Consider the following 9455-nt stretch of genomic DNA (forward strand, 5'->3'; position numbering starts at 1 on the left):
CTCCAATCTAGAGTCAGTTCGGGGATGTGGGTTCCAGTCCTATTGATGCTACTACTTAGGTGGGTAGCCCTAAGCAAGTCATTTAACATTCTCTCCTTCTCAGGGTCTACTTTCCTTATTTAAGAGGTTGACTAGACCAATGTTTCCTAAACTCACCTAATCATAAGAATTACTCTGAGGTAACTGTTAACGATCTGGATTCCAAGCCCCCTTCCCTAGAGATTCTGTAATGTTCAGGAGGTCCCTGAAGGAGGCCTAGGACCTTATACGTAGTAAGTGATCCTAGTGAGGGGCCAGTACCACCATGTTTTCTTCCTGGGTGTCGTTGGGGGTCTTCGACAGGCTATGCAACCGCAATGGATCCAAGGTCGAAATATGCAACTTGGAAAGAAATTACCAGGTGACTAAAGTCAATCAAAAACATCCAGAAAATTATCATCTATAAAAATGGTAGCAGCAGCAAAATATGCCCGAGCTGAAAGGAAGTTGAAAGCAGCTCGAGGGTATGGAACACGATCTTTGGCTCTGTATGAAATGGTGATATGAAGGTGCCTGAAGACAAGAAACAGCTCCTTATTGGTGTGTCCTCAGTCAGAGGGGCTGCTAAACAGATGGAAAGTGTAATGGCTATGCTGTGAGTCAAGAAAGAAGGTAAGATTGTTGAAAGTGGTGATAAAATTAGGGGTATACTTCATAGGATTCATTCTGACCAGTTTGTGCTGACATTCAAAGAAATGGGAAGAAAACTCCCTACTTTTAGAGATGTGTCAGTCATTGCCCTGGAATTACTAAATTCTGGGTATGAGTTTGATGAAGGGCCTATCATCTTTGATTCGGGTCTGTCATCTCCTACAAGACAGAAGAAAAGCCCATCCTTTCCCTTAATACCATTCATTGCAAGTGCTGAGACCATGAGTGTCCAGGATGACATTGATGCTAACGTGCTACGGAATTACCAGGAACACCATCTGACCAACCTCATCTACTATTCTGTGAAGGAATCCACTATAAGTGAGCAAAGTGCCAGGATGACAGCCATGGGCAATGCGAGCAAGAATGCATCTTGACTTGATCAGCAAATTGACTTTGACTTTCAACTACACCCGCCAAGCTGTCATCACAAAGGAGTTGATTGGAACATCTCTGGTGCTGTAGTTCTGGATTAATGAAAATCAAGTTTCATCCTCAGACAAGCAGTAAAGGAGGAAAACTCAGCCAGTTGATTTTGTTTTTAGCTTACTGCTGTCCTGGTCAGAAGAAATTATTGGTCCATTGCTTAAATTACTAAGGACAACAAGATATTTGTAAGCTATCTTACAATAAACAACTTACAATAAGGAAAAAAGTGATCCGAGTAATTCTTATCATTTGGTAAGTTTTGCCAACACTAGACTAGGTGATCCTTGCAGCTCTGATTCTATAGTATCTGGATATTTCATAAGGATGTCCTAAAAACATGCACAACTATAATGGTTAGCATGCGTTATTAGACAAAATTAATAAACATATTAACAAATATGCCCATCTCCCAACCCCAATACCATTCATACCTTTTAAACACCCATGAAAACATTCTGCTAGATACTAGGCAAGTGGAATACTTTATTTGGTGGTGAAAACAAACGTTCTTAATATTAAACTCTCAGCACATTAATATGGAAGGACTTATGTTTTAGGAAGAGAGAATTGTACACCTAATATTTTAAGTGAAAACTATATACTGCATTTTTCCCTTCAAGAACAACATTATCTGGTGATTCCACTGTTCCTAGCTAAGAAATAGCTAGAAAACAGTCTGGCTAAGTCCCTAGCAGCTATAAAACTGCTCTGTAATACTGGAATGCAACTGTTTCAAAGATAAAGTAAAAAACAAAAGAACAGTAACTGGTTACTAATGCTTCAAATTCATCGGTATAGACAACTAGGTGGCTAAGAGTCCCCAATATGTTAGGAAGGTTTTATCAGGTAAATCAAAGCCTGTAGAATGCTTTCTACACACAAAGATAGCAATCTTTAATTTAGCCCTTCCTTCTGCTACACCATAGACCATTCCTCTAAAATTCTCATAATCTAGTGGGATTTACTTGTATTGTCTTATTTAAATTTACAAGTAACAAAACGAACAAAAAGAAAAAGAGAAAAAACCTGATTGCATGGAGTGCAGAGGGGCAGAGCTGCAAAGGATGCTCATGGGTGAGCAATTATCATATAGGTGGCTACAAAAAAATATAAATAAAATCAAGATTAAAACACAAAACGGAGTTTGAATCACCCTTGCCACACAAACAGATAAAGAACTAAGAGTAAAACATTACTACATACTTTAGCTATTAGGAAAACAGTGCAGAGTAGCCCCCTAAAGCAATACACACTGGTACACTAGGTGAGTATCAACCGTGTTCCAAATGAATCTTGATGCTTGACGTGGAAATACTAATTAGTTACATGTAGGAGCACACAGGCCAAAAAGCGATTTGCTTTAATGGCCAAAGTGGGGACACCAACTATTACGTACAACATCACAGAAGCGCTGAGTTTAAAGTCAGATATATGCTTAAATACTTTTCTCGGTCTGTCGCCCAACAAGCTCTGAGGCAATGTTTTGACCAAACCTTACACTCAATTAAAATAGAAATGTAAAATCAGGATCCAGGTGGCCAGCATAATAGTGTGGCCAAGAGCACAAGGTTGGCTGTCACACAGACCTGAGTTAAAATCCCAAATCAACAAATTACTGTGTGACCTTGAACAAGTCATTTAAACTAAACCTCGACTTCCTCATTTGTAAAATGGAGATGATGCTTCACACTGTTATTACAAAATTTAAACAAGGTGATTTATGTAAAGCATTCAGCCTTATACCTGGCACAGAGGAAATAAGCAATAATAAGCTAGCTGTAAAATTAGCATGATTACCGTCTTTCAGCCTCAAGTAAAGCCGAGTTTCCTGGCAGCTAGACAAAAGTTCTAATCATTAGAAAAAAGACATTCACATATACTCATATAAAGGTAGTTTTTCATTTCTTTCACATTACAGGAACTTCCTCCCTCCTTAGTAAAGAATACTTCAGACTAATAACGTACAACTATATACAGGAAAGGCTTCAATGCAGACATTCTTCATTAGGAAGGACAATTTTCATGATCTAACCAGTTTCGGGGAGTTAATAGTTGGTACTGTTAGGAGAAAGAGAGAAAGAGAAGCATAAAAAGTCCAACCCACACACTACTGTTCAATAGAGAAAAACAACAGTTGACTATTTGCATTGTTTCGTAATTGAGTTAGAAAATGAAGAAGAAAGCAATCAGGTGAAATATTTTAACTCATACACAGCTGTTAGTAACGTTAGAGTGACCAAACTCATCAAAAAAGATCAAGAGCCTGGTTAGGGTTGCTCAGTAGTTGAGCATCAACCCATGAACCAAGAGGTCAACTTGGACACATGCCCAGGTTGAGGGCAACCCACTAGGGGACGTGCAAAAGGCAAGAGGATGTTTCTCTCTCATAGATGTTTCTGTCTCTATCTCTCTCCCTTCCTCTCGCCCTAAAAAATCAATGAAATCATATATTTTTAAAAAGATCAAAAAAAGGTGAAAAATCAGTTATTCCCAGAGTTTAAGTAACACCTGCCCACTCTACCCTTTTAAGATCATGGCTCAAATTTCCCAACTGCAACTTTTTCCATTCTTCCAAATATGCCACTAGCTTGAATGTTACCTTTAACTTGTACTATCTCCTTGACTAAGTACATTACTCTGGTTAAAGACAAAAATAAAATCTTGTACATTATTATTTTTCTAGAATTCAAGAGAAAATATTACTACTTCAATTACTTAAGAAATATATTTCAAAAATACTGAGAGGTCATTTGAGGGGTGGGGGTGGGGGGTGAGAGGAGTTCCTCATGAAAATAAATCAGTCATAGGAAAACTGTTCAAGGACAACCGAAACCAAATTTCAACAAAAATGCAATTTTGAAATTTTGAGTTAGGAGCAGGCTTTAATGATTGTGAGGTACAGAACTAAATTCTCAAAAAGATACATAAGTGAATTAAAGGCTTCTGCAGGGAGTACACACCGCTATCCATCCATCAGATGTGCAAAAATTCTTAATAAAAAAACAGAGAATTCTCTGTATCAATATTGGGAAATTTAACAACAGAAAGAAAATCAAGTATTTCATAGGCATTTTCGAGCATTTAAAGATATCTCCTGTGTTACAGACATTACTACAAAATGAAAGAAGAGACTGGTTAGATGGTCTAATTAACAACTCGGCAGTGAAAGAATAATGACATGGCCAAAAGAAGCTCTGTCACCTAAAGATAATGGACAGTTTCTTTTTACTGTTTAAGAACCCAGAAGAATCTCCTCCTGCTTTTAAATGCAAATTACCAATCTCAGAAGCACATTCTGCTCTATTCCTTTATCTGAAAATTACTGCAATGTGATCCTGTTCCAGAGGGGACCCCATTCAGGCAGGAAAATGGAATTAGGACAACCACACACTCAGTGTGTTGAGATCATCGTCACATACAGTGAGCTGTCCCACTTACACGTGGTCTTTTTCAGTGGAGAGACCACTATCTGTGATCAAAATTCTATTTGAAGAAGGAAAACTTAGTTTTGAGGACTATCAGGTTTTTAAAGTTTATATAGACATTTTAATATGTGCATATGCACTAGCATCACAGCAATTTAAAAACTCGACATCCCTTGGTTTTCAAATAACGACACAAGCTATTTAATGGAAACTTCTTAAAGGCAGAATTTCAGTAATAATGGTATGATTTGCTATGTAGTTGTACATTATATGGTAAAACAAACAAACAAACAAAATACCACAATGCAAGAAAAGTGAGCACCTCAGACTCCGCACTTCTCTTCCCTGTTAAAATTCCCCGGAACAGTGGATGCTGACTTGGAGACATACTGCAATTTAACGTACCAGGTGGTCAAGGTTAAAAAGAACACGTTTACACCAGAAAAACTCAAGGAATAAATAAACCATAATAAAGGGATTCATCCTATTGTTAAAGGTTATAGTTTTCTGCCAAAACCACACTTGATTTGGGAAATTTTATTCGGTGTCAGGTAAATATAAACAGAGTGAAGAATGCTAGACAAGTTATAGCCTCATAAAAGGTTAACTTACCTCTAGTCTTTCCAAGTTATATATTAATAAAGAACTTTAGTGTTTTAAAAAACCTCTTTTCTAGCTAAGGCAAGTCACATCCAAATGAGTGATTTTTTTTTTTTTTTTTTTTTTTTTTTTTTTTTTTTGGTGATACTGGTTTATCCCACCCCCTAGCATCAAAGGCAGACCTCAATCTTCCTTCCCCCACAGGTCACCCGGCAACCAGGCACAGAAGCTATTGAAAATGCACTTCCAATCTCTGAAACGTCAGTGAATGTTTAAGGAGGAGGAAAAGGATTGTATTGAGTTTAGAAAAGCTATTTAAATGTTTTACCAAATGCCTGCGATTAGTACATGTCAACCTAATGGCATAGCATGACATTAGCCGCCCCCTCCTTTCGTCTACCCACTCAGAACCATGGCAATGAATGCAGCAGAGCACTGAAGACGAGAGAGCCGGAAGAGTATCATGCACAGAAAATAGGAAGCCTGCGTTTTTTATATGGGAAAAAGCAAGTGATGGCAGTCTTGTGCTTTTAAAGAACCTAGAAGCGCTTACTAGTTCAACCCATCCCCCAATCCATGCCACCCTTTCAACTTTGTAATTAAAAGAGAGGAGAAATTCCGGTCAACTCGCCTTGGGGGGTTGGTCTGAGGGTTGAGGACTCAAGCAGGGAGGAGGATGGAGAGAGAGAAAGAGCAAGCCAATGAAAGATACCAAAATTTCCCACCTTTCTTAAATTCTTCCAGCATAGCGTCCAACTTGGTGTCATTGAAAACAAAGTGCAAGGGGTGGTTATAAAATTTAGTGATGGTTTTCAGGGGAGTACAGTCATCCGGATCCACGAAGGCCAAGTCTTTAACAAAGAGGAGGTCCACAATGTTGGAGCGCTCTCCCTCGAACACTGGAATGCGAGTGTAGCCGCTCTCCATGATCTCCGACATGGTGTTGAAGTCCAGAATGGCTTCGCCGGTGATCATGAAGCAGTCCCGGAGGGGAGTCATCACGTCCTCCACCGTCTTGGTGCGGAGCTCCAGCGCCCCTTGGATGATGTTCAGCTCCTCCTTAACGAGGTCGTTGTAGGGGTCTGTGACACGCAGCATCTCCAGCAGTTTTTCCCGGTTATAGACGGTGCCTATCTCCTGGCCCAGGACGCAGTCCAGCAACTTGCTGACTGGGTAAGAAGCGGGGAAGGTCATCATCATGAAAAACTTGGTGAGGAAGATGGTGTTGGCTCCTACGGCCAGGCCGTGCCGGGAGCAGATGGCCTGGGGCACGATCTCCCCGAAGATGACGATGCCGATGGTGGAGACCACCACGGCCACCAGGCCTGAGCCGGCGATGTCATCGAGCAGGATGGTGAGCGTGGTGTTGACTAGCACGTTGCCCAGCAGCAGCGAGCACAGCAGGTAGTTGCCCTGCCGGCGCACGGGCTCGATGCGCTTGGCGTAATTCTTCTCCTTCTCGGTGCCGCAGTTCTGCACGATGCGCAGCTCCATCGGGTCCAGGGCCATGAGCCCCAGGTTGAGGCCGCTAAACATGCCCGACAGGCACAGGAGCAACGAAATAAAGATCACCTGCAGCCAGAAGGGCAGCAGGAACTTCTTCTCCTCACCCACGATCATTTTGGTGTCTTCGCCGTCGTGGTAAATCCAGGTGGTCTCAGCCCACGGGGGCGGCGGAAGCCCGGCCACACCGGAGCCGCCCTTGCCCCCGACGGTGCCACCCGCGGACCCCGGGCCGCCGGTGCCCAGGGCCGGCGTGGACAGCGATGTGCACAGGTAATAGGACTTGCTCTTCTCCATCTTCCGCAGCGGTTTTATTTCTATCTCAATGATGCCCGATGTACGGCGGTTGAGAATGATGTGGGGCAAGATGATGATATCTGACGTGCGGATGCCGCAGCGCTGGGGGCCGCTGTCCGGCTCCGGCGGCGCGGGGCCCCCCAGCCCGCGCTCGCCGGGGCTGTGGCGCCGCCGTTCGTGCTCGGTGAAGGCGATGCGAGACCACGTCTCGTTGTTGATGTTCTGCCCATACACCCGCAGCTTGACCCGAGTCCGCTCGCTCACCCGCAGCGCCCCCCCTTCCATGAACGACACGTCGTTCGTGTCCTCCAGCCGTAACCCGATGATCACCGTCTCTTCGTTCTCGCCCGCCGCGGCGCAGCCTCCCGCGCCGCAGCAGCAGCTCAGCAACAGCAGCGGCAGCAGCCGTTCCGCCGCCGCCTGCAGTACCCCCCGGCCGCGGGCGCTGAGGCTGCGGCGCGCCGCCATCTTCCTAGTGGGCAGTGCGGCGACTGCCTGCCCGCCCGCCATCTTTACTTCGGGTTCACAAGAGCCACAGCCAATCATAGGGTGGCTGCTGTAGCTGCGGCTTCATCCTTCCCACCCGGCGGCGCGAGTGCAGGCACCGGCCCCTGAACGAAACTGCAATGGAGCGTCTGCACCCAATGCTCAGCAGTCCGCCTCCCTGACTGACACTGACCCGGCCTGGGCCAGCTGAGGAACCTGGAGGCTCGCGGGTGCGGGGAGAGGGAGGAGAAAGCACCAGTCGCTACCACGAGAGGCAGGCTGACCAGCCACTCATGAGCGGGTGCCCGCCCTCCCAGCCAGGGGGCTGGAATGGGGGCGTGGTCGCGAGCCGAGCCGCGGGCCAATGGCAAGGTAAGGGGCGGGGAGTTGAGGGCCACGGTCCTCCTCAGCACGCCAAGTTTCCTACTGAAAGGCGCGTGACTCTTGTGTATGTGCGAGGGGAGGAGGTGTGGCCAGCCGGTCCCGAGAGCCAGTCACAGAAGAGAGCTGTGTGAGAGGGGCGGGGCCTCCTGTCCGATAGCCAATGAAAAGGGGCGGTCCGCGGGTTCGCGGTTCACTGAGGAGCCTCAGTAGTAGAACCCGGTATTTGGTTAACTCGGTTGGACTAAAGTTGTGAGGCGCGAGCGGCTGGTTACTCGCTGCACCGGGTGAGACGCCCCAGTGTTCGGTGCCAGTGAAGAGAGGGCTGCGCCTTCCTGCCCCAGCAGCCCACTAGGCACGGTTTAAGATGCACTTTAGCCTAGAATGAAGCCGGGGCACCGGCCGCGTCCCCCTCCTCTAGTCTTGCACGCCGCTCAATCCGAGACTGGCGGCGGCCGGGTGGCCCCAGCCCCGCACTGACCAGCTCTTCTGCAGCCTTTCGCGTCTCCCCTAAACGACGCGCGCACTCTGCAGCTCGCGGTCAGGTGCCGCCACCTGCCGGCCGCCTGGGTGCTCTACAACGCTTTCCATGTGTGCCCCAAACCCCCTGAGGGTGTGCAACGCGTGGGATTAGACTTGAGCAATTTCCCCATCTTCCAAATAATCTACTGATAGTCTTGCTAAAAGTATATATTCCACGGACCCCATCGCACACTTACTGAAAGGGTAGGACCCAGGAGTGTACTTCAAACAGGCACCAGGCAAGTCTGGGAAATGGGAGGGAGCAGACACATGAAGGCTCTATTTTTTTATGTTGTTTTTTGAAATTGATTTTAAATAGGGAGGAGGAGGATAGGGAAGGAGGGAGGGAGGGAGGGAGGGAGGGAGAGAGAGAGAGAGAGAGAGAGAGAGAGAGAGAGAGAGAGAGAGAGAGAGAGAGAATGTGAGGGGACCAAACATGAAACCAGAGCATGTGCCCTGAGGGGACTGAGCCACACCTGCCAGGACTAAAGGCACATTCTTAATTGCCCTGACCACACCGCACTAGGTTCAGCATCCCTCAGCAGAAAAAAATCCTAAGACCTAGCTCCCTGGGATTCCCAAGCCCACTGTGTCTGGAGGAGATATGGTAGCAGAATAATTGACAATTGATATTTTTCTTGCAATTTTAACATCTAAAAAATAATTGTTTCCTTTTTTATTTTTTTATTCTGCAAGCATATTGTCTTCCCTTTTTGTAAACCAGTCAAACATTTTATCAATTTCTGGGAGGGATGATGCAGTGGCATTCTAACTGGTCTCTCCTCTTCTACACCTGCCCCCTTACTTCTCAATCCAGCATTCAGTGGTCGTGTTAAATCAGATACTGTTTGCTCCCTTGTTTGAAATTCTCCTCTGGATTTCCCATCCCGTAGGAACAGTACCTACATTTTCTGACAAGGCTCTAAGGATCTGCTGCCTCCTTTTACTCCTCTGACCTTACCACCTGCTGCTCCAGCAAGATCCTCCTGGCAGTTTCTCATTCTCTCTGGGACGCTCCCCTGGGAGCCTGTGAACCTGCTGTTGTTTCCTGTGCCTGGGACTCTCTTCCCCCAGATGTCAGCATAGCCCCTCGGTTCACCTCCTTTAAGACTACGCAAAGGC

The 9455-nt window shown here is 45.8% G+C and overlaps 1 protein-coding gene and 1 pseudogene across 6 annotated transcripts in view; one reads left to right on the forward strand and one right to left on the reverse strand.

Moving 5' to 3' along the window:
• CNNM2 (cyclin and CBS domain divalent metal cation transport mediator 2) overlaps positions 1 to 7697 on the reverse strand; it is a 125012-nt gene extending 117315 nt beyond the window's left edge. For 2 of the 5 annotated variants that reach the window (XM_080640963.1, XM_080640960.1), the window contains exon 1: positions 5870 to 7656. In XM_080640963.1, the coding sequence (XP_080497089.1) occupies positions 5870 to 7490 (1621 nt within the window). In that variant the 5' untranslated portion in view covers positions 7491 to 7656. Of the gene's footprint in view, positions 1 to 5869 lie in introns of all 5 variants that reach the window. The other 3 variants (XM_080640962.1, XM_080640964.1, XM_080640961.1) reach the window with 2 other exon arrangements.
• Positions 357 to 1166, forward strand: LOC308257697 (ATP synthase subunit gamma, mitochondrial-like; annotated as a pseudogene). Its single transcript has one exon. The product of its transcript is annotated as an ATP synthase subunit gamma, mitochondrial-like (transcript).
• Positions 7698 to 9455: the final 1758 nt, after the last annotated feature.

Source organism: Plecotus auritus, assembly GCF_963455305.1.
Source record: "Plecotus auritus genome assembly, chromosome: 9".
Lineage (NCBI taxonomy): Eukaryota > Metazoa > Chordata > Mammalia > Chiroptera > Vespertilionidae > Plecotus > Plecotus auritus.